General features: G+C 37.5%; 1 protein-coding gene across 9 annotated transcripts in view; it reads right to left on the reverse strand.

Moving 5' to 3' along the window:
• RBFOX1 (RNA binding fox-1 homolog 1) overlaps positions 1–26,779 on the reverse strand; it is an 814,571-nt gene that overhangs the window by 696,788 nt on the left and 91,004 nt on the right. For 8 of the 9 annotated variants that reach the window (XM_035339113.1, XM_035339111.1, XM_035339110.1 and 5 more), the window contains exon 2: positions 20,669–20,731. In XM_035339113.1, the coding sequence (XP_035195004.1) occupies positions 20,669–20,731 (63 nt within the window). Of the gene's footprint in view, positions 1–20,668; positions 20,732–26,779 lie in introns of those variants that run through there. The other variant, XM_035339123.1, reaches the window with a different exon arrangement.

Below are 26,779 nucleotides of genomic sequence, written 5' to 3' on the forward strand. Positions count from 1 at the left end.
AACATTAAATGAAATCTCACTTCTAGCAACAAAGTATAGGGCTTTATTTTCCAGTAATATTTTCAGACCTGACACCAACTTTTTTTCTGGAATAGTGCTTTAGCTATAGAAAGCAAGCCTGTTAGTTGGTGCCATTTACCCCCTGGTATTCAGCTTTTATCTGCTGACCTGTCACAGTAAAACAATTCTGAAGATGTATTTCAAGATACAGGTGATTAGCACAGCAAGGAAAGCAGCAGAGTGAGAATTCTTTCTCAGATAAGTGTTGCTTGAAAGCACTGTAGGAACAAGCAAAAGCTAAGGAAAAACAATTTATTTGGCTACACTAGACTACAGTGTTCAATCTTTTACTTCTAATTCTATCTTTTTAAATAAGGCTATTTTGCTTTAAAAGAGTTCCAATCCCACTCAGTTCTGCATGGGAATATTCTTATATTTTCAAGGCACTCAGTTGTCAATGTAAGTTTCCAGCAGAATCCCAAATATTGTCTTAAAGAAGAGTACATAAGGGCAGATGGCACCTTGAGATTTCACTACTCCTTTCCATTATTCCAAGATAATTTTTTTTATTTATTTCTACAGGCCTTGAAAGAGCTTTACTTAAAAAATAAAATAATAATAAAAAAAAAGATCAACAGCAATGGATCTCTCTTCCTTCCTCGTACCTGATGCTCACTGTTAGAAACTTTGCACTGTATTTGTCATCTACTTGTTACCTTTCATTTTAGATGGCATACTAAGTACAGTTCCATTTCTACCTTAGAAACAAAGTTTTCATCATAAACTTAGAAGTTACTTTTTAATTAAAGCTTCTCCTTTCTTTCCTTCATGGTAGCTTTTGTCAGCCTTAGGATCTGACAATTCGCTAATATACACATAAACGTAACTGGCTGAGGAGATACACAGTCGAGACCACACAGACCACACAGACCACACAGACCACACAGTCGAGATTGGTTATTCCCATGTGCTCATAAATATATATTATTTAATTAAACTTGTTGGTTTCAAATGATTTTGTTTTTTCCCTAAATCCCTAGAAAAGTGCTATGAAACTGAGGAGAAAAACAATTTATCTAATCATGCTCATTTTCAAACTAGAAAATACAAAATTCTTTGACAGTAGCCTAAAAAAAAAAACATAAAGATAACTCACCTTTTTCTTTCTAATGTACAGTCTTTCTTCTCCTTTTTTTTCTGTAATGTAACATCACCAATTTTCACTACATTTATCATTCCTCCTGAACTCCACCATTCTCAGCTGAGAATTCATTTGTTCACTAGTATTACAGGAAATACCACTCCATTTTTTGAAATCCATTTTGAAATTCTTCCTTAAAAGCACTGGCAAATAACTGCTTAATCGATGCTCTCGGTGAACCATTGCACAACCAGAGGTAGAGGCCTATCACAGTAAAATTGGAAGACACAGAGTTCTGGCTTGGGTTTGCTCCTCTACTGTTTGCATGCACACACACACAAAGCCATGTACTGCTGCTGAAGCAGGGGCTTTTGAGGCAATTTCAACTATCTAAGTTTATACGATATTATACATTAAAATAATTTGTCAGTGTTGCCATATCATCACATAAATATTTTGAAATTTCATATTACAGAACTCCGCATAACAAGAACAACCTCAAAGAAGCAAAGTACTAACATACCGTCGCTAATTCTGTTCTTCTGTTTAATGGAACTCTTAAGCATCTCCCAAACAGCAAGAAAGGACTAGTACATTTTTCTTTTACATTTTGCTTACTTCATGCCTACGGCAGCATAAAAGATATACACAGGTACAAGCCGGCTGAATACGGCTGACTGAGATTGGCTGCAACATGAAATAAACAAACCAAAACCCCTAGACACAAATTCCGGTTCCCAAAATTAAAAGAAGAGCAGCCAGTCAGCTGAGGTTGGTGAAAGTAGTAAAAGGATACTTCCAAGCTCACCTTATGAATATGTCTTCTGTTCCTTCAGTCTCTTGTCCTACCATCAACATGCCAATGGTTCCAACAGACAGTGAGGTGGTAGAAGTCATTGGGAGATATTTTTCTCTTTTATATACGACAATGATGACTTGTGTATAACATGCGTATGTTACAATGCTTGTTACAATCATTCCACAGCCTGATGGAACGATTACATGCCATTAAACAAGCAAAGAAAAAATAAATAAAAATAAAAAATGGAACAGCCTGCCAAAAAAAAAAAAATGGTCTGAACTTATATTTCTGTTACGCATTTTGTTTACTACCTTCGTAGATGTGCTTGTGCTGCAGGCTTCTTTTCATAGACCTTCCGCATGTCCCACTCCTCCCCAACAGGACCATATATAATCAAGAATATTACGGCAAAGGAAGAAATGAAAACTACAAGTAAAGTTATTATTTTTCTGTCTGAGTGAACACTCCTGCTTCAGAAGCTCTCCCAGTTGATAAAGCGGTAAGACAGGAGAAGGCCAATTGAGAAAATAAAAATAAAGTGTAAATACTTTGTTTGCTCACTCTTCAAGTCTGAATATGCACCATCGTCCAGCAGCTGAGGATGCTTTATCTGTTCTCTTCACGGCTGACAGGGAAGATGCGGTTCGCCACTGTACCACACAGCTAGCACTCCCGCGCAACACACTCCACAGCTGAGATTTCATTGACCCCAGGGAATTCAGCACTCTGGTCTTACTGGGACTCCAGAGGAACCAGCTACTCAGTTTTCTTGGGCTTCTTTAAAAAATTCATCATGCTTTCAGTATTTTGTTTGAATTTTAGTTGTTTTGGGAATGCGTTCTACGATATTCCCCTCTCCAACCCTCCACCCCTCATAATACCAGGGGAATGGCAAGTGAATCTCAGCTGAATCACTGTCCTGTGGGACAAGCAGCATTGTCCTGCAGCAACCATCCCAGAAAGCACTATTTTCAAATCTTTATACGGTGCCTATTTATGCCCTACCACTTCCATCTTCATGACTTCAAAAAGTTGTTTTTTTTTTTTACTACCACAGAATGGGGAGTTGCTTGAAAGGTGAAAATTGTTTGTAAAAGGCTCATTGAGTATTTGGCATCATACTAGTTCAAAATCTGAAGCTGTAGCTTAGAGCAGGGTTCTCAGAAAACTGTGTACTTTACCCTGGTGTACTTCTACCATTGGTTTGATATAGTTGTTTATGCATTTTATAAGAACTCTTAGTTCAATAAATGCTGCAAGATCAAATAGCACACTTCTGAATTATGCAGAATTGTATTATACACATTGTAAATAAACTCTATGAAACATTAATCGACTTCAAAAAGGTTTCACAAGAATGCTGTGCATTTTTTTCTCTTTGGTACATTTGCAGAATTATGGTTCTGTCATATGCATATAGAGGTTAATTTTTTTTCCAGAAATAAATCTGCTTTGTGCAACAGGTAGCACGACACATACAACTATATCAACTGAATCATTGTTTAATTTACTTTTTTTAAAATAGCATAAACAACATAAAAGCCATTAAAATGAGAAATTAAGTACGTACCACCACAAACAGCTCAGTATTTATAATACTATAAAACTGTTAACACTCAATGCGAGAAAGCTTTGTTTCAATACCTAGTTTCAATACCTATTACCAAGCATTTTAATGCTTCCCAGACAACCACTACAACAGAAATTCACTTAAGCTCTCAGGAGCCAGTGCTTCACTCCAGGCTTATGTGAATAGTGACAAAGAGTGCACAATGCTTGGTAAAAGCTGCAGGGAACTGGAAGCTGCCTTTTCCTTCACAGCCTGCCCTTTCCCCTACCCCTGCTGCCCCAGGGGAGGCTTAGCTGCCCCAGGGGCCCACGCCTGGCTCTGCCCTGCCGTGGTTCACGCCACTGAGAAAGACTGTAGAGAGATATAGCAAGGTAAAAATGACAGAGGAAGGGCTGTCAACATGAATTGTTCCAAGCTCAAGGATTCAAAACAGAAAACAGTAGCCAGGGAAGATAAAAAAAATCCTATAGGAGATAGCCAGGGTGGCTGGTCAGGGTAGCTGACACGCCAGTCAGGAACCAAGGGCAGCAAGAAGCTATGACCATGGAAAAATTCCTGTTACAAAGAAGTACCATCAAACAGATTGCTCTAATCCCAGCCACGTGGCAAATCACTGCACCTCTGCAAGTCTCTTGGCTGCCTTGGAAAACAACAGAACTGGTGGCTGAGTACAACATAGAGATGCTGAGATCTGAATTGGTATATTGCATTTCAGGTTGCATTGGAAAAGAGTCTGCACACAGCTTTTGAGAAAAAATTACATATGCATCCTAAGCAATACTCCTGTATTGGTAATTGGGATCATTGTCAAAATAATTAAAACAAAACAACAACAACAACAAAAAACTTGACCAAAAACACTACACTCAACAGCTTTGACAGCTTCTGATTTAATAAACACAGATCTTAAACTGTAATAAAATTTATGATAACTATTACAAAAATAGTAATCAAATTGTAAAGCTACACATTTTTATGGTACCTAAATTCTAAAAAAAAGGTTAATTCTTTAGTAGACAATTTTAAAAGATACTCAACCAATAGTAACAAGTAGTAACAAGGATACTCCTCATGCTCCTGACTCTGCAATTAAAGGCACCCCCACTTAATGAAAACCCTAGAAATATTTGAATAATGATGGAAATCCTTAACCACCTGTTTTCTGATGGTATATACCATTTCTTAGTAGCCATCTTGATTCTAAATACATCTGTACAGATTGTAAAACAAAGGTATTCTCTTCAAAATGTTTTTGTTTGTTTATTTTAAATCAGATCAATATAGAAATTCCGACACTGGCATACTGTAACTATGGGGAGGAAAAAAAAAAAAAAAGAAAAAAAAAAGAAAAAAAAAGAAAAAAACAGAGGCAATGAAAAGTAGAGAAGCCCTCTGCCACTTTTCAAGGAAGGAACAACTATTTGTAAGTCATAACAAAGGGAAGCATAAGCCGCTAACAAAGTCATTTGTAAAGACCAGAAACGACACAGCTGCTAAAAAGATTTTACTGACTTTAGGGAAGAGTTTATTCAGGACAATCAAGAAATTAAAAGTACAAAGAAAAGACTTAAAATTGCCTGTATCTCAGGGTGTGGTGTTTTGGTTTTGTTGTGGTGGGCTTTGTTTGATTGGATGGTCTTAGGGGAGGTTCAAACCTATCATGTGGAACATTTGAGAAGAGGAAGTCTTCGGTGATTTTCTATCTAGAGTATCTGATCCGATCCATTATCAGGAAGATTTAAAAAACAAAAACAACAAAACCAAAAACTGGCAGATGGATTTGCCTGAGTATTCTTAAGGTTCTGTGAAACTACAGCTTTTTGAAATAAAACTTTTTAGTTAAAAAACATGAAGATAATTTAAGGGAAGTTATGAGAATTATTGAAAAATATATATATAAATAAAAAATGAAAGCAAATGATCTAAGTTTATAGAAATGGCAAATGAAATGCACAAGAGCAGCATAAAAAGGCCAGTGCTGTTTAGCATGATGAATAATGAGCTCTCTGATACAGAATTTCAATGTGTGGCCATTTAATAATATTGCGTGTACTATCAGTGAAAGTACTGACATAGTATTCTACCTGGTAACCAAATTCAGCAGAGACATTAGATTCCTATTTTTTCCTATAAAAATTTGAATTAATTTTATTAGAAAAGGTATATAAGGTTATTTTATTAAAATTTCAGTATTCAGAAATAAATTACAGAAGTATGAATTCAAATGCAGGATCATTATATAAGAGTTGGGGGTGGCGGGGGGGGGAGAGGAAGTAACTTCTTGTGTCTATAAGTCATGGCACCTTACCCAAGGAAGCTAAGCACTAGCATCTAAATTTTACAGGTTGAAAACACAAGCACAGGGAAAGGAAAGAAATTCCCTAGGGGACAGATAGAAAGGAAATAAAGTGAGGACAGTCCGTGCTCCTTAATATATTTATATAATAAATTATAATATTAAATAACTTGTTATCCATGATTTTTGAATATTTTTTTCATAAAATTCAAAGGCAACATGTGTTTTCCTCACAGATGTCTTTGCGGTAGTGTATTTGAGTCACTGCAGCAAGGGCCCCATTCAGCAGCTCGATCAATAGCCAGAGGCGTCAGTGTACAAGCAGCACACAGCCTTTTTATCCAGAATGCCACCATGACCAAGCCATGAGTAAACTTTTATTATTATTATTATTATTATTCAGAGACAGGGATTCATTATTTATCACTGCTGGTCAAAAAAGCAGCATATTCCTTGCACAAAACATATTTTAAAGCATCCAGTGTATTTGCAAAGATGAGCTGAAAAACTCTCCTCAGATCTGTTACATATTTGTTTTCCTTAGGTGTCCTCCAGGTTTCCAAGCTACACACCACTGCCAAAAGTGCTTACCCCAGCTTTTAATTTCTGCTTCAGGGCCCTCCTTAGGCTCTGTACTAGTCCTAGATTGTTCTTTTTAGCCCACTTAGGCTTTTCTCCTGACTCAACAACCGCTTTCATTTAAATAATAATTAAATAATAGTAATTTGCTTTCATTAAAAAACAATATTTAACCTGTGATTAGTTGTTAGCAAACAAAGCTGGAAAACGTGTTCTTGCTACATAGGTAGACATTTTCACCAGAAAATAAAGTATGGAGTTTTTAAACTAATATTACAAAACAGAGTAGAAAAATCCATTTAGAAAAATAAGAGAATAACCTAAGCATGAGAACATCTTATGCTCTAAATATAACATATGTTGAACCGTAATGGGCTGTGAACACTCGGTATTTCAAACTCAAGTTTAACCTAAGAGTTATTCCATTAAGAAACCTGCAGCTTTAATAACTGCTTAGGTTTAACAGCTTAATGCACAAGTCTTCCCTAATGAATCAGTTTGGTTCCACTGCAAGAAGACGCACATGGAAGCAAATTGTGTGCACACAGAAGCATCACAAATCACGTGCACTTACCAACAGGTAAGCACGCAGTCCCTTTGGAATATTTCAGTCCACTGCAGAATAGATGCAGCCTAAGCTGAACATTTCTCATCACCCACAGAGATGTCTGATTGCTTGCCAGCCGAGTGCCTGCTTAGGTGCTTTCTTCTGATTATTAGGCTTACAGCTGCTGAGGGCAAAACATGACAGTGGCAGAAGCTCTACCTGGTTGGTTTTTGCTTGTTTTGGTAAACCTTCGATGCAAAGGACTCACCCTTACCTATTATTTAAATGACCTTTCACTTTACAAATACTGGAAATAGAAATCTGGTGAAATTTTATAAGATCTTAGAGATATTGAAAGTAATATAATACATAATGAAATGGAAAAGGGACTTTATTCATAAACTGTGAAAACACAGATACTGAAAGCAGGTTTAGTTCTACCTACCTAAACTTTTCTCTTGCAATACCTCTGATTTCCCATTGGCAATAATATTTTCCACTAGTTTTATGTTGATACCATTAACAGAACCCACAACACCTGCATCACCCTTATTTTTAGAGCTAATGGGGAGAAAAATGATGTATGAAGATAGCTTCTGCATACGTCTATGAAACAATGCCTGTGGCCCTGATTTAGTTACAAAAGCATCTATCCCAACCCAGATTGACTGAAATAGGTTTTAAATTGATCTTCTACATTATATTTTTCTATATTCATGAAAATCTTCTGGATACAAAAAGGAAATTATTTTAATTAAGGTGTTAATCAGTTGACATTCAAAATAGCTGTAACTCATCTACAACTGACATGTGTCCTTCAGGAAGTTATTTTTCATTCCGCCCCCCCCAACTCATATCAGAAAAGGTTATTTTACCTTATGGGTACTTAATCTAGCCCCAGAGTGCTCCTCTAAAAGGCAGCACAGAAGCCAAATTGCTGAGAGTTGGCTACTGTCAAGCTCCAGCCAGCCCAGCTGTAGCTAATTTTAGCAGTCACAGATGCAGCCATAACCACTGGCAAACCTGATGTATCAAAGGCTCAGAGTTCACTTCAGACAGATGTTCTGGCAAAGCAGGATAGTCAAAAGAAAAAAATCCAATAAACAGTATCACCATTATCCACTCAGGGACTAGTGGTTTGCCCTCAGATGTATTTGTAACAGTGAGAAATGGCATGTTGTTTATTTTTCTTCTAATAAGTGTTGGTATTTCTCCAATATCACTTCTCACTCCTGTGAGTCATTTCCTTGCTATCCTACCTCACATATTTGGCTAGTTACTCGCTGGCTACAATATATTTGCACTTAGAAGAATCATTATGTTTCATCAGATCTAAATAATAACCTACTAATGACAGCAGGTTTACTTCTGTTGATTCAGTTATCTGCATTGCAGATAACATTAATAAGCAGACCTTGCAATGTTAAGAAATCATTAATAAGGCCTTTCACAAAATCAAAAAGATGGCTCAGCCAATTACATTCCAATGTAATAATAATGATGGAGCTGTCTTTATTGTACTTGCTTTTTGCTCCTGAACCTTTATGGTGGTGGTTGTTTGTTAGTTTTTTTTTTTTTTTTTTTTTTCCCCCCATTTTTTCTCCATTTTATAAACATCTCAAATTTATTAAAAAAAAAAAAAAAAAAACTACCATCAGCAATTGGAGTTGAACCTAGGAATGCTAATGTTAAAAAAGGCAAAGTAGCTATTGTGGCATTTATCACATCAATAATGTTTATCATTATTTGCAATTGGTCCTACCACATGAATGATTTCCACCATGGAGTATCAGCCTCCTCCATTTTACAACATCCTGTGAGCATTACAACCACCACCAGTGCTGCCAGCAGGTGGAGGGAGGGGGCCCTTCGCCTCTGTTCCACACTGGGGCAGCCACGCCTGGAGTCATGTGCTGGGCCCCTCAGTACCAGACAGACCTGGGCATACCCAGAAGAGCGCAGCGTAGTGCCTCCAAGGTGCAAAAGGCATGCAAGAGCTGGGACTGCTCAGCCTGAAGAAGGAAAGGCTTGGGGGATCTGACCGATGCCTACAAACCCCTGAAGGCAGGGTGCAAGGAGGACGGAGCCAGGCTCTGCTCAGCGGTGCCCAGGGCCAGGCCCAGAGGCAGTGGGCACAAACCAGAGCACAGGAGGCTCCCTCTGAGCACCAGGAGGCACTTAATTTACACAATCTTTACAAACACACATTTGATTAATTGAAAGCATCTTCTGAAGATAAATTTGATTGTTTTTGCCAGTCTGAGATATAAACTATACTCAGGTTGCAGGAACATATAGCCAGAGCTACATTATATATATATGCTACTGGAGACAAGTCAACTACTAACAACAAGAAAAAAAAAAAAAACACACTTGTTTTGAAAACACTACCTTTAGTACATCAGCTGCATTACAACATAATTAGCAGGTACTGATATCAAGTACACTTATTTTCCCAACGTTAATAAAAAAAAGGATTGGGTACTTAAGAATCAAACCTGAGTAAAACTGCATCCCACACTGATGTACACTGGGATGAGGTGTACCTTAAAATTAAAGCACGGATTTTCTGCCTGAACACATGAATATCTAACCGATTCTGATCTGAACTGGAACTAGAATATGTGTTAATTTTTTTTTTTTTAAAGTTGAAATCTGAGTTTAGATACACAGGGTACAGCCCTGTCACTCAGAGTACAGACACGGGGCAAGTCACCGCCCCCAGTCACTGCAGAGTCTGCAAGGACTGAGCCTCACCAGGCTGCCTTCATCAGAGGTCCCCTTCAAAGGCCAGGAACTTTGCTTTTACCTGGAGTAGCTGCAAGGGCCGCTGTTCTCATAGCCTGGTGGCTGGGCGTGGTTTGCTTTGTGCCTGATCATCTGTCTCTGTGTGGTGCGAACTTCTGCACGCGCAGACTGGAGTAACAAGGGGTTATTCCACGCAGCCCGCAGCAGCTGCCTGCACATACACGGTGCAGCGCAGGGAGGCAGAGGCCAGCCAGAGTGAAGAAATCTTGGACAAAGCTCGTTTAGGGGTAAGAGGGAACAACAAACAAGTATCTAACACATCTAAAAGGCACCATATTATAGAAAATTCAGATGCAATGTAGAATCAATGTAGATCAATGAACAAGACATAAGGTGTTGTAGCATGTTAGAAAATACATCCAAATAGCCCCCAGATAAATCAAAAGGAAAGAAGAGGAAGAGGAACCCCCTTTAACATCACTTTTCCCTGTAAGAATCTGGGGCACTGATGATGTCCTGCAGAGAACTGTCTTTTTCTTTGAGCAAAACTAGCACCTTCGACCTCAGGATCCAGAGGCGTGGTGGAAGGCCAAGCGTAACACTGGAAAAGGGAGTAGCTACCAGAAGTGTATATATTTAAGCTGTATAGATATTGAGTGTTTTTTCTATTATACTTGTAGTTACAAATAGTAACTTTTCCTGTAATATTTTCTTTTTTTTTTTTTTTCCCCTACTATTTTCCCTCAAATAACTGGACCCAACCCAATGATAATCTTCAGTTATACAAAGAATAAATTCTTGGCTTTACACAGGTTTATTTTCCCTTTTGCCCATACGATTTTGTACATAACAAGGCCCATTTATTACATTTGGTATGGTCTCAACACCTCATAGAAACCCCATGATAAATTCAAAGAAAGTAAAGTAACAGGAGAAGCTCCAGTCCCGTGGTTACATACACCGCTTTGAGGCACAGAAAATGCATGAGAACAGAAGTTTCTGCTACAGAAACTGAAAAAGTGGAAACACACTGTCCCACACAGCACAGGAGTTGTTTCCCAGTTGCTTGCTCCCAGCACCCAATTAAACAGCTGTGACTCCGTCCAGTGAAGGGCCACAAGGATGATGAACAGACCCTAAGTAGCTCTGCAACAGCTACTTGTCCCTGCTTACCTCTGTAAATTGCCCCTGCTGCAAAACCAACGGTGACTGAAACAGACAGTGAGCAGCCTACAACCGAAATGCCCGAAGGAAGTCTGCTCTCAGCCTGGTACCAGATGGGATAAAGCAGCAGCCCGTGATACAACTGCTTCTAAGGTGCTCTAGTAAGTACTGTGAGTAGCTTCCATGGTACTTAATACAAAGTGGTTGTTGGAAATCACTGACAGTGGCAAGATGCTAAATTGTCTCCTATTTATGGGACTATTTAAAATGGTTATTTTAAATCTGAAGAGAAGTTAATCCCACCTAGATCCCTCAGATCAACAAAATATTATTTATAGGGTCAAATCCACTTCTCTCTCTGAACCATGACCTAGAAGAACCTCTATTTCTAGTAACTGGGGAGTAAGACTAAATTTAACCTTTGTGAACATGCCCTTCATCACTAATATCTCAGGTATACAGATAGTTTGTTAATATGCCATTTTGATTGTATCAGTCTGCCAAAGAAACTGTTTCAAGGATAGGAAAATAGATTTTTAAGTGTTTAGATTTCTCAGGAATTCACCTGACTGAAAAAAGAACCTATAAAAACCCGCTCATACAAGTTACCCTTCTGCTCTTCTCTCTCATATTAGCACGGCTTTGTTCAAGGCACAGACCTGCAGTCCTACAGCATTTTGTATTTCCCAGTCTCAGTGCATGAAGTATTTTCTGCACTCGAACCTTAACCACTGCACCTGTGCTAACAGACCACACTTAGAGGTGCCTCTAACATGACAGCCAGCAGCTCTGGATGCAAACAAGCACTCTGCTAGAGACGGGCTCCAGTTCTACAAAAGAAATACAAATGTTATCATAGCAGACATCCTTCTGTCTTGTTCTCCCTCTCAAGAGGGAATCAGGGCCACTGGCGAAAACAAATATTTCATTGCAGCTATGCCCATCACACACACATACTGAAGAAGTGTACAGAGGACGGTATTTTCTCATTTTGAGTTTTACTATTATTTTACAATTTTTTACTATTATTTTACTATTATTCTGCAATACTATTAAAGCTGCTTTTTCCATTGGCTCAGAAGCAATACAGCATACATAACTCACAGATGTCCCTAATACATTTTATATTTCTTACCCTCTGAAATAAAATGATAGAGAGCATCTCAGTGCTGAAGATATAACATGAACAACAACAAATTGCTTAATGACGTATTAAAATACCACCTTGGTCCAGCACTTTGATTTCAGAAATGTCTGCCAGAATAACAAAAACATGGGCTACCATTTGCAAACCCTTTCAGGTACATTTTTGAAAATATACAGAGAACTGACAGAACTTTAAAAATCAGTAAAATCTCAGATTTCTTGATTTTTAGGTGGTAGTATCAGGCTGATTAAATGTTGAACCTCTGCAGTTCATTACAACAGATACTGAGAACAAAACTAAAAAGCATTTCCAAGTGAATGTTAAGATTACAGCAAAAACTAAAGAAAAAAATAGAGATTTGGACAATCAAATTAGATGCTTTGAAAGATATAGAAAGCAACCAAATTTAAAGATTGTAGCATTTTGTTTTACAAACAATGTTTCTGCAAGGCATTCACATATCATTAACAAAACATTTTGGAATCAAAAATAACATCAACAGATCAAATTCAACATTAAATGGTTTTCAATGAAAGCTATTGCTAAATTTAAAAGAATTAAATAACCATTAATGTGTATTAAATAATATATTTTAAAAGCCAGTGAATATCCAGTGTTGATTCCTCTGTTTTGATTCCCTATTACACATTTATGGATATGCTCGTTTGTGTACAAAAATATCAGGACAAAGAGCTACACACTAAATAAACATATTGCTAATGCCATACATCAGTAGTCAGATGAAATGCATCACTCCCAAGACATAAAGACCATTTCATTACTGTTTTTATGTTTTAAGTCTTTCTGAAACTGAAACCAACCTTTTTCTTAAACATGGAAATGTAGCTACTAACTCATGTTATGTACTTGAGAAATCTTTAAAAGATGCCATAATCTTTGGGTTTGTTTTCTAATACAATTGCTGGCAACACTGCAAGTTGTTGTTTTTTTTTTCCTCAACTACTGGAATGCACTCAAAAGTTTCAGAAACACACAACTTTTAGGTAGAGATTTTTTTTTCAGCAGAGAGCCTTGAAAGAGGACCCCAATCTTCACAGACCATGAAAAATATTTTAAGTACATATTAATATAACCAGAGAAAAGTTTAGCATTTCACCAGAGAAACAGTACATGCATCCTCATGTAGCTTATTGAATGTGTTTAACAGGAATGAAAATAATTTAAAGCAATCGCTTCCTCAAGGTACAATTTTAGTAAAGCCACATTTAGCAAGCCACATTCCCCAGAGTGCACCAGGGTTGCAAAGGTTTGCATTCGGGCATGGCATTAACGTACACATTTGACTTCACTGAAACTATTCACCTAGGTGTACCACACACACAGACGAGAATTTATGAATAATTAAGGCAGAATCTTCCTAACAATTCAGTGACATGAAGACAGAAAGGTTCTTCATCTGACACTTAAGAGAATTTTAAATCTGTGTAAATCTGACTGTATCTTCATTTTACAAACAGGGCAGGTTGTACAAACAGGGCCAGGGGACATAACAAGATCAAAGTCATTATTTAAAAAAAATAATAATTCAAAGCTGTTTAGCTAAACAGAGATGTCAAGTTCCCATTTAATGTCAAAAAACCTTGACAGGAAAACCAATGGTAGGGTTACGCTGTTCTCTCCTCACTTCCTTCAACGCTGAGCCCAGAAAGTACGTAAGGAAAGGACAATATCTCCACTGGAATGCATGAATCCAGGTAGGACCTCATTCCTAGACATGAGGGAAACAGAAGAAACATCCTGCGGGGAGAAAAAGTGGGACGAAGCTGAAAGAAGAGGGAGGGGGACAGGCCTGGAGCAGACCACTGCAGAGACTGCCACACTGGGTGGAGACAAAGCAGGATGTCTGGCAATGTCCTCACTTCTTCAGACCACTTTGAGCAATAGCAGATATCTCCCAAGAAAATGCAGAGACAGTCCTAGGATGGCAGGGGAGAGCATTAGTTAGGGGGCTATTTACCAGGGCCTTCATGTGGGGACAGTTGTCCCACTGAAGTCAGTTACTGACATTGCGTGGACACATGGCAGACAACACAGCCAATTTAAATATAGGCCATTTTCTTTAAGAATATGAATCATGAAACAGTTGTTTCATGTTACATCAGTCTCTTTTAGGGCCAACCAGCACGTGATACTTCTCCTCAAAACTACAGAGAAATTTCATTTAAGCATATGTCGCTGACACAAAATCTTGTTAGCATTTCTACAGCTGAACTTTAGAGGTACTTTATGAGTACTCTCAAGAATTTTACTGCTTTCTCCATTTGGTACACAATGAAGCACACATGAAAACCCAGCTGGAATGACATTCATTGAGTTATGCAAACACAGGTTTTAGATGGTGGTTAATCATCAAGTGTAAGAGAACAACTTTTTTTCCACTACCTATTAAATAAACACGGGTATAACATTTTAAGTATGCTTGTAGGTTACATCTCCTAACCACATTCCTTAAATTAACCTTCTTGACTGAGTCAGTAATAAGAAATTCCTCTGAAGCCTTACAATTCATGCACTCAGAATTTCTGCCTTGAATGACAAGGCCACCCCTATGAAACCAATTCTTTCCGGATACATTCAGCTTTTGCATATTTCCAAGTGATTTTTGCATAATTATATTTCACATCTTTGCTGTTAGGAGTCGGCTACGACTGTTCTGTCCCCGCTAGGCATGCTTTTCTCGATAGCTACCTGTTGGATTAAAATTGGATTAAAGTTGCTATAAAGCTTTTCAAGCAAAGCAAACCCAACTGCCTGTATGATAAGACGTGGGAAACCAAAACCACAAATATTTGGAAGCCATAACTCATGCTAAAATGTTGTTCTGAGTAGATTCTACCTGCCATATCAGAAGTAACAACTGATATTCTGATTTTTAGCTTGCACAAACATAAGAAATGCCCTTTTACAATCAGATTATAGCAGTGGTTTAACAGTGGTTCAGGTAAACATGCTACCACTTAATTGTTCTTGTCTAACATCATTAGACATGTTACTGATATAAACTTCAACTTGGTGACATCCAACAAAACAAAACATCATTTACTTCCCCTATGGAAAATGAAATGAAGTAAACCTTAGAAAATGCAAACATCGAGAAATAAATACTAAACGAAGGCAACATATTTAGTTCCCTGTACAGCAAAGAACTGAAGATTAAATCTAAGTAAGTGTCTAACTAATGGGAAAGTAATATTGCAAATCAACCACCTAAAACTGAATTACTTTGCACCAACACTGGAAAAAAATAAAAGTCACAGATCAGGCTTAGCTTCATTAGCTATTTTTTTTTCTAAAGATGTAAAATGTATATGAGAGTATTCATCTGCTTCTCATTGGAAGAGTGTATATACTTTGCTGTTTCTGGTCTTAACAATAACTGTTGAAGATATTTGAAGATATTGCACAACAATAATGAATAATGTGACAATGGAGCAGATGCTAAAAACTAAACAGTTCTCCATCCTAGCTCAGATGAAGTAATGGAGCAGAACTTACTGTGTTATTGTGGTGGTTTTACTCGGCTGGGCGGCCAAGCTCCACCACAACTGCTCCTTCACTCCCCTTCCTCAAAGAGGAACAGGGAGAAAATACAATGAAAAGAGCTCAAGGGTTGAGATAAGGACGGGGAGATCACGCAGTTATTATTGTGATGGGCAAAACAGACTCCGAGTAGGGAGATAGTAAGATTTATTGCTTATTACTAACAAGCTAGAGAAGTGAAAAACAAAGGAAAGAAACCAAAAGCACCTTCCGCACCTTTTTTTCCCTGTTTTAAATTTGCTCTCACAGAGGCGCAGAACAACATCAGTTACTGGCTCAGCTCTGGTCAGCAGTGGGGCCCTTACCAAACATGGGGCAGCTCCTAGATCCTTCTCACAGAAGCCACCCCTGTGGCCCCCTGCTACCAAAACTTTGCCATGTAAATGTAAACCCACTACAGTTATTTATGTTATTTAACTACAATTCTTCATTTTTTTTTACTGTAATTTACAGATACCAGTATTTCAAACTGCTTCAATTTTAAAAATATTCAACCTTGTGGAATAATATTATTAGAATAGAGATGAAATAAGAATAAAATCATGAAAGTATTTTTTCCTTGTGCTTTTATTTAAAAAAAAAAAAAAAGTTATAATACTATTTTATTTCTACAAGAATTACAGTTTTACAATAGCTTGCTTTCACAAATATTTTGTTTGTCCTCCTCTGGTAGAAATTCCTCAGTCATACTCAACTCAGATTCCTCTATGGCATGCTATGCTGTTTTGGAAAATAGATGTATTATATTTAGTAATTTCAAAAGATGGATGGGGGTGAAAAACCTATTATTCCTGACACTAAGATATTTTCAATGCAATAATTTCTATTTATCTGTTAATTGTTTTTTTTAACGTTTACAACTCGGGAAAACACAGCTTTAAAATGAGGGAAAATAGTTTTAAAAGCCTTTCTTTCAATGACTTTATAGGCTTTTACAACAGGGCAACTAGCTTTGCGTCACTGACTGACTGCAGGAGATGGAAATGAGACATACCTATATGCACCAGGGCTTGAAACATGGATCCCCATGGCAGACCTGCCAAGGGGTATGCCTATCAGATTAACATGGAGCATCACTAGTTTCTCATTTGTTCTCTATTACCTCAAAAAATTCTAGCCAAGGAACTGTGCTACTAGTAAAACAAGATCACTTAACTACAGTACATTTATTAAGCTATACAGTATGTACAATATGAAGATTAAGAAAACCCAAACAAATGAGCAAATCTCTTTCAAAAAGCATATGTAAAATTGTCCTTCAAAATGTGGAAAAAATACCAGTTTTTCCTACTTTTTTTTCTGAAATGTTTTCAGAGATACGGCTTATTTGCCAAAAAATATAGCTTTAGACAAGTGCAGTTGCATAGGGGAGGTCTATGAACAGCAATCCATCTTTCCAAATAAGCTACACAATACAAAAATGCAAAATAACCACGGCTTAACTGTCCAGCCTTCTGAACTCGGATACCAGTCAATGATCCTCATTTCATGTGTGTAGATATACCTTTGACAATATAAACAAGATCAATGCCATTTCTTGTCTTTCATTTTTTACTGGCATAGGACAGCCAGAGGACAGAGATCATAGCAAGCGCTATTGCCTAGTTTCACTCTCTGCAGTATTCCCACCTTAATGAATTCCAGTTTGTGACAACAGAACAAAAAAAAATTCAGTGAAGGGACTGAAAGAGAACTTTGCTGATAGAAGGTTTTTTTTTTTATTAATTTCTACTACGATTTCTAGCCAGACACTCCTTGTGTTTGATATCCCATTGTAAATTTGCAACAGTTTTCTCTCTCATCTGCTATGTCCATATTTAGTTGTTTTCCAGATCTGTCTTTCATTGCTTTGTTTACTAGTTCACTCAATTCAATGCAATTGTGGTTGGGTACTGTCAACGCTATTAACCCAAGTAAGAGAAGTTCAAATACCAAATCCTATAGGCTACCTGAACTACGATGAACCACATTGAAAAATTAAGTTTTAAAACCTAGAATTTTTCTGTAATTGAACTGTTAAAATTATACTTATCTGAAGGTCTTTATCTATCAAAATGAAACTGAAGAACACTGCTAAGTAGCCAAAGTTAGAAGCTATACTTAAATTATACTGAATACAAAATTTACTGTGATCACTGCACATTTTCTTTTGCATTTTTTTTCTTTACATAGCATTCCATAATCTTAACAAACCTGTCTTGGATTTGTATTGCAATTTTTAAATGCTTCTTCTAAATAAGGGAATGGGAGAAACCATTTTATGATCAGTGATGTACTACATGTGTACCTCATGTCACGGGTGAATAGGGCATAACGCCCAGCCATATGGTATACTTAAGAGCCAACTCATCTGCAGAGCATGTTACCAGGCAACACGCTGGACTTCAGTCTCAGCTTGGTTAAAAAAAAAATGACCTCTTAGCCCTAGAAGTTGATTGATATTCATTGAGCTGGTTAGGTTATGATCACAGGGGAAAATAATAAAAACAATTATGCACATTGAGATCTGGCAGCATTAGACCTTCCCAAAACTCCAAATGAGTATTTTCTTCTTTTGTCACATAACCCAAATCTCTGATTTAGCTTATTGAAAGAAGATGAATATCTTTTCCTTCAACTACATTTATAGACATTGAAGTACTATATTCACAGTTGAATTAACGTCAGCTTTTTAAAAACATGCCAGTAATTATCTTGGGGGCCACTGCCTCCCACAGGTTGGAAACCCCAAACTCATTCTTACATTTTTTAACACATTTTTTTTTCTAAAAAATAAAAATAAAAAATCATCGTGTCAAATTCTGCTAAGAGCTATAAGGTTATTCTGTGATAGAAAATACTGTTCATGACAGAGGAAAAGCTAAAAGCAACAAGCATGCTAAGCACTACATAACTTGATTTAAATCTGTCTTCAGGATGAACAAATCCTTTTTGTTGTTTTTATCATCCAGTAAGCCAAGCAGTTTTCTTGAAATAATGAAATTTTGTTTCATGTACATTAAAAGGCAGATTGTGTGTGGTGTAGGAGAGTAAGTGTAAGACTTTTCATTTCTAACAAGGACTGTTCATCTAATTCTTTCAATGACACCAAACTTTGTTGGGGCAAAACCCTAATCATTATGTCACTGAGAAGAGCCTGGCTCCGTCCTCCTGACACTCACCCTTTACATATTTATAAACATTTATAAGGTCACCCCTCAGTCTCCTCTTCTCCAAGCTAAAGAGACCCAGCTCCCTCAGCCTTTCCTCGTAAGGGAGATGCTCCACTCCATTCACCTCATTCCTTAGTGGGCCTACATTGCCTCTAGAGTTAGTTTTTTCCTATGTATTTGAAGATCCCCTTGATCCCTCACGCAAGGTTTAATACTAAGGAGGCCTTAAGCTTCCCTAGTTGCCTCCCTACATCCTCTGACAACAGCCTTATATTCCTTCCAAGCGGCCAGCCCCTCCTTCCATGATCTGTATACTCTCCTCTTCCACTTGAGTATGCCTAGCAGTTCCCTGTTTAATCATGCAAGTCTCCTGGCTCTCTTTCCTGACTGCCAACCTGTTGGGATGTTCTGTTCTTGAGCTTGGAAGAAGCAGTCCTTGAACACTAACCAGCTATCTTGAGCTCCTTTTCCTTCAGGTACCTTCTCCCATGGGATTTCCCCTAGCAAATGCTTGAAAAGGCCTAAGTCAGCCCTAGCTGCAGTTCTGCTTGGTACTCTGTTCCTGCCACATGAGATCCTAAACTCCAGCAACTCATTATCTCTGCAACCAAGGCTGCCTTCAACCTTCACCGCTTCAACCAGCCCACCTTGTTAGCAAGGACAAGATCCAGCAGCGCTCCTCTCCTAATTGGCACATCCACCATTTGCGTCAGGAAGTTATCATCAATGCACTGGAGGAACCTCCTGGACTGCGGCTGGCTGGCTGAGTAGGCCTTAGAGCAAATGTTGGGGTAGTTGAAATCCCCCACAATAACCTGGGCCTATGATCACGAGGCTGCTATCAGCTTCCTGTAGAAGATTTCGTCAACTTCCTCATCTTTATCTGGTGGCCTGTAATAGACACCCACAACAGTATGCCCCATGGCAGCCTACCCCTTAATTCTCACCCACAGACTCAACTCACTCCTCATCCGCCCCTGGACAGTACTCAATACAATGTAGTCGCTCTTTCACGTAAAGACCAGCTCTGCCACTTCACCTTGCTGGCCTGTCTTTCCTGAAAAGGACATACCCACCCATGACCACATTTCAGTCAGGTGAGCTGTCCCACCATGTCTCTCTAATTCCCACCAGATCATAATCTCCTGACCAAACAAGGATTACTAACTCCTCCTGCTTATTCCCCATGCTACATGCATTGGTGTACAGGCACATGTTGGAGTACTGCAGTTGGTTTTAGGCAGGAGATCACTAAAAATTGTCTGAGAAGTCATAAATACACAGCTATCAAGAATCATATACTTTGAATTTTTCTAATACTTCTGCATTTATTATTCAACTGTATATAAAATTGTATCACAACAAAAAGTGCTTAATACTGTTTTTAAGTATGCAATAAAATAAAATACTTCACAAGAAAAAATTCCAAGTATGAAACAGCAACAAATAGTTTGGATCAGAAAACCACTTTGCTCAAATCCTATTATTTCAAAGAATTCTCAGCAAGGAAAAACGTTTAAAATGAACTAACACAAACACCTTTCCACATGTTCTATACATTTCTGAGCTTAATTCATTATATTCCTTATTCTGACCTTAAAGGTGCATTTGAAAAACAAAGCAAAATGAATTATTTGCAGCTGTTCTAAGGGGAAAAGTGTCTGAACCAACTAATCTATATATTAAAAAAAAAAAAAAAAGAAGAAGTTTATTTTAACCTATGGCCAGAAAAAAACAGAGATTATTCTCTAAGCAAGTCACTAGCAAGTTGTTCATTGAAAACTAAAAGACAACTGACCTTGTACATATGGTCTATGTGTCTTGAGATCCAGCATGAGCAAGGCAAGTTGTGAAAGCTAATATATTTCCTTATTCATTTTGACAGCAAAACTGAGATTTCAATTACATTCTAAGGAAAAATAAAATAAACAGAGAAAAAAAAAAAAAAAAAAAGTACTTACAGAAAGAAGTCTCCGATCATGAAAACAATAGGCACCACTTGCATGGGTCTTCTGTGTAGTTTCCTAAGAAAAGAAAAATGCATTCTTACTGGGAAAGGATGATTCAAAGGAGATCACATATTTAACCTTCAACCACTGAAGGCTTATGGTAAGCTTTAAGATTCAAAATGTTATAATAAAAAATAAAATTGATAAGAGCTTTTACAAGAGAGAAATGTTGCATTCCGTATCATGTCATAGTATTTTTATTGTAGTTCAAAGCAAAACAGCAAAATATAATTACTCATTCATAAACATCAAGAAATATTTTACTATTTATTAAATAACAGACCAATTGTGGTGGCTAGCTTGAAACCTAAATCGTATGCTTGCATTATGAAGTTATCTACTAAAGTAGGCATGCAATTACAATGCCGTAATTCAAAATTTTCCCCAGTACAGGTTCCTGTTTTAATAGGAATACACACCTGTGATTTACTTGTTGCTTATTTTTCATTGTAAAATTCAAACAATTTGCAAAAGAAAAATTATCATAAAATACATAAACAAAAGGGGGCATCCTAAATATTACACATGCACATAACTGTATATGAAAATACAGTAACATTTTATTCCATTACACTTTTTTTTATTGATGAGCAGCTGGTGACATCTAGTATTTTACTGAATTATTCATTGAATTTTAACAGTAACAGTAAGATCAAGCATGTTTTTCAAAACAGATTCACCCTAAACGCATTTTTCATTTCCATGTGCAAGTGGAAATATTTATTCCTGATATGAATACTCTTGAATGTAGAAATACCATATGTATCTGAAGTCTTCAAAGAAAATACGCACCCAGGTCTATGTATTTCCAAAACAATAAACAAATTTGATAATACTGTTTTATTCATGTCAATAAAATTCCAAACAGTAAACATATTGAATACTTTTTCACAAAATTCCGTTACTCCTTATATGTAATTTTATTTTTAAAAAAGCCAGTCACTAAATCAAAAGTCAGTAGTAGCTATCCCTAATACAGTTGAGGAAAAATAAAAACAAGCACCACCACCACCAGAAAGGTACGTGTTCTATAAGCATGCCAGGTAATATTGCAACTAATAGACATACTCATTAAAAACAAAAATAATACATTTAGAATCTGAAAACCTTTAGAATCTAAAAAAGTTACAATCAGCAACAAAAAACATGTGGATTTTGATCCCCTTAGAGTAGGGACAACCATTAGGATAGCACCTACCAAGAGAAGATCCATTTCCACAACTGAAGCTCCTAGCAGTAATTGGGACTCACTGCCAGAAAACCTTACATTAATCAGCTTCAGAGACAACACACACGTTTTTTTTTGTTTGTTTGTTTGTTTTTGTGTATGAAATAAAATTAGCCACACACATATAAAAATACTATACAAAAGGTAACCCACTTAAGGTTGCATATGTACATAAACTATACGTTAAAATTACCACATCTTATCCTTTCTGGGTACTGGTTTTGTGTGAGATGGGAGATATCCCCAACTACAACACAAGGTAAATTAATGAGATGGAGAGCTTCTCAAACATTTCTAAGGAGACTTATTTAAGTAATTAGCCTACATTTTCAGAAATTATTTTTGATTTAGGACCATCTTGTAATGCCGTAATGAAATTCATGTTCATGGTCAACAAAACTGAATTGAATAATTAAGTTTCAAGATTTCTCTAGCAGGGGTACTCGTGTTTCACGATTTGAAATCACTGTGAAAATTGTAATGCAACCTAACACATTTTAGACTTTATACTAGCTAAAATGGTACCTCAGTGAGGTTACAGGACATTAGTTGTCCTTTTCTGAAAGACGTGTCTGACCACACAATCCTAGCAGACTGTTTAGCAAAGTGACCTTTTATTTGTTTTTAAAACATTAGACTCACAACCCTTACTACAAAAAGTAGTTTCTTACTACATTGTTGGATAAAAGGAAGATGGGCACAATTGTAAGCCTTACAGAAATTGGTAATGATGTCAGGGAAATGTGCAATTTGTATAGTACTTTGAATGAACCAGAGTAACTGTCACACGTAATACACTACATGTAAGGATAGAATCATAGAATCATTAGGGTTGGAAAAGACCTCCAAGATCATCTGGTCCAACAATCACACTACTACTCATGTCACCCGCTAAACCATGTCCCTAAGCATCAAGTCCAACCTTCCCTTAAACACCCCCAGGGATGGTGACTCCACCACTTGCAGTGCCCCTGGGGGCTCCTGCAAATTACCCATACATTATGAAGCTGTACTGGGTCTGGCTGGGATGTTAACTTTCCCTGCAGCAGCCCATACAGTGCTGTGTTCTGCACTTGTAGCTAGAGCAGCACTGGTATCACACCGGTGTTGTGTCTGCTGCTGAGCAGTGCTGGCACAGCATCAGGACTCTCTCTGACCCTCCTAGGGGGTGGGCAAAATAGTGAGAAAGAAACATCACCAGGGCAGCTGACCTAAACCAACCAAAGGGATATTCCATACCATACGATGTCACACTCAGCAATAAAAGGTGGAAAAAGGAAGAAGAGGGGAGGGGTGGGCTCTCGTTGTGAAAACGTCTGTCCTCCTCCTGAACACCGGCTACGTGCGTTGAGGCCCTGCTTCAAGGACGTGGTCAAGCATCGCTCACTGGTGGGAAGTAGAGAGGAATTTCTTTCCTCTGCACTTCCACATGGCCTTTACTTGTTTTGTTATTCCCTTTCCCCCTCCCTCTTCCCCTTTCCCTTTTTCCCTTTAGTTGAATTGTTTAATTAATAATAATATTTCCTTAATTATATATATATATATTTTTTCTTTTTCCCCTCTTTAATTAAATCATCCTTATCTCAACCCGTGAGTTGTTCTTTCCTTTACTTCTTCCCCTCCTCATCTGAGGAGGAGGAGTGAGAGAGCAGTTGTGGTGTTCAACTGCCTAGCACGGTAAAACCACCACAGAAGCATACTTTGTTATCTAACTAATCAGACAATATCTGAACAACAAGCATTATTGTTCAGTCATGTTCATATGATCCTATGAAATGATTTTCAGGAGAATACAGTTGAGAAATGCTAACTATTTTCTGAAGAAAAAAAAATCTGCATTGTGACAAGACCCCATTATTCTTTAGACTGACATGACATACCATTAAGACTGTCCACACAGCTAAAAGCAGCATTGTGAGGAAACTATATCTATTTTTTTAATGTTAAATTTTCTTTTCAAGAACTGACATATAGCTCAGGAAAAAAAAAAAAAAAAAAAAAAAAAAAAAAGATGCAGGTTCTTGTTTTGCATTCATTTTGCACAGAAATATATACAATTAACAACATTTTGCTTGCATATGGCATTGCAACCTTCGTAAACAGCAGAAGTAACATTCTGCAGTGCTCCGGTCTGTCTTTTCTGATCCACAATGGCAACATTTGTAAATAAAAGGACTTGAGTCAACTAGAAGAAATCCTACCAAGTATCTATGAGGAAGTCTAGCAAACAACATCCTCTTAAAAATGGAAAAGTTGGGTTTTCAGCTGAAAATTTCACGCACATAGGCAAGTTCTGAGAACACCTTGGCTTCCTCATGGCAGTCGGATCAGATAGCCCAGACAAGCAGAACTTATTCCTGCACTTCAGGCTTTATGAAGTTACCACACCTGGGCGTTTCAACAGTACTCCAGATATGGCATTGCTTTTGCATGTAAGTAGCTCCCTTAAGCATTATATATAAAAACAGGCAAGCCCGGGTCAATAAGAAAAATAAAAATAAATACACATAGTTACTAAGTTTGCTTTACACCTTTACAACTCTATCAAAAAGCCTATGTATGAATTAATCTAATTTGATACTTTTAATTCTCTTCCAAAATGCAATTAACAATAATAGGTGTTGCTTTAAGTTAAAAGTCATTCCCTTTAGATAACAGTGAAATACAACAAGCAGTGAGCTTTGCCATCATTAGACTTCTAACCATATTACTTCTATTTTGAGGCTTTTTTGTTTGGTATCAGTTTAATTTCCTGTCAGCCTTACAAGAGATTTCTAATGTTTGGGCTGTAGGATATGCTCTGATTAAAAATAATCTTCCCAATTACTGCCTGGCATGAGTCTACTGCCACATGCACTCTGCCACTGGCTTCTGAGTTTCTGTCAGCAGTAATTGTATCTGTAGCTTCTAACTGTAAATGAAAACCCAGGGGGCATATTTGGGTTCCAGTTTCCTTTGCCTAGCCATATCTTTTAATTTGCACTGTCTGTCAAAAGGAGATGTTCATAGGCACTAAAAGGAAATCCTCAGAACATCAGGTTAAAAAAAAAAAAAAAAAAGGAAAGGAGGGAAAAAAAGAAAGGCAACCAGAATATGATAAACTATATTTGATATTCATACCAGCATACTCCATGTAGATATGGAATCTTATTTTTATTAGCCTGAGAAGAGGTAAACTGAAACCATTTACTGAGCATTTTAGCTGTATTTTTTTACCATTACATTTAATCATAAGTTTTGAGCAACAACTTATCACTGCTGTTTTTTGCAATGTGATCATTCTAATGAGTACTTGACAGAAAAGTTTCCTATCACAGCGGAGGGGAAAAAATGAAACCACCATGATTCTCAGGCCCTGACCTATGCTTTAATATGGGGGTTACCCTTTACAGTGCTTTACAGGACAGAGCTCAGGCCTGTGTCACAGGCAACTTGTGCCATGGGTGGCCTGCTCCAGGCCTACGCTGCAGCTTGCCTCCAGGCTGCTTTTCAGTCCCTGGATTTCAGACCCGTGTTGTCACCTTGCCTCTGTTCCCAACTAACTGCTGCTCCTGGAGCCAGGGCCTGGTTCACCACCTTGCTTGTGGCCTTCAATGTGTCTAGTACCTGATTCTGTCCTCCCTGCCTTTAGACCCAACAGCCCTGAGCGCCATGGGGGATGTCATGGACTGCACTGGGTTCCCTCAGCTCCAGCCTTCCTTCAGAGGCAGCCAGGTGGCACCAGGCCCTAGGATGCCTGTGTGGAAATTATGCTGCTTAATCTGGCAGGGGAAGTCCAATGCAATCACAATCACCAGCCTCATGATAAACTTAGGTTAAGATTCTCATTGATTCACTTTTCCTCATAGACATGTTGCTGTTAGGAGAACTACACAATGGGAAGGCGGCTTTGGTGTTGTCAGGGAATGCCATCTGTGTGACTAGAGCAGGATGGAAACAAGGTGCTCTGGGCCAATTGCCCAAAGGAAAAGCACCTTGGGAAGAGCAAAGTACTAAGAAAAGACTGATCTCTGAAGTAGATACTGAAGAAACTTGAGGAGTAAAAAACATTTGATATAACATCAAAAGGGAAACTTTTTGTAGAAGGGTAAAGTACAGCCAAGTACATGAAACGTACATTCACATATGTTTACATAGGATATACAGTGTTCTGCAAAGAAGAATATTCTGGATGCATTCACTTTAAAGAGAAGTCTACTGTAAAGTTCTGTGAAAATGACGTCCTACAAGGTTCAATATTTGGTCTGTCAAAGACCCTTATAAGTGAAATTTGATCATTAAAATTGCCAGAATCTTTTAATAAACACCTATTTTCTAAAAATAGGTAAGCCACTGAGTTCAAAATGGTTATTCCTGTAACTGAGGCCATACGGATATTTAAATATTTTTTTTGTATCACAGCATAACTGCAGTATTAAGCATAACACTAAACAAATACAGTGTGAAACAAATATTGGGAAAGGACAAATGAAATCACAATAAGGTAGGAAAGGTGCATGTAGATATGATGAATCAAAACTCCTACTACTTGTTTCATTTCAGATCAATTTTTCAAAAATACATAGCATTCCATTTCCATATTCAGATTAATGTCCCAACAATACTGAAGACATCAACTGGACTGTGGGAAAGAAAGAGGGAAAAAAAGCATGATGCTGTACTCCATTGATGTTACTAATCTTACTTCAGTTTTCTGTTTCATAATTCAATCCTTGCTCAATAGAGAAGTAAAAATTTAAATTGTTTTCACTTAACCTCAGCATATGAACAGTCCTTTTGGAATAACCTCAGCCTCTCACAAAATTACAAAAAAAAAAAAAAAAAAAAAAAAAAAA

The sequence above is a fragment of the Oxyura jamaicensis genome, chromosome 14 (genome assembly GCF_011077185.1).
Source record: "Oxyura jamaicensis isolate SHBP4307 breed ruddy duck chromosome 14, BPBGC_Ojam_1.0, whole genome shotgun sequence".
Classification (NCBI taxonomy): Eukaryota; Metazoa; Chordata; class Aves; order Anseriformes; family Anatidae; genus Oxyura; species Oxyura jamaicensis.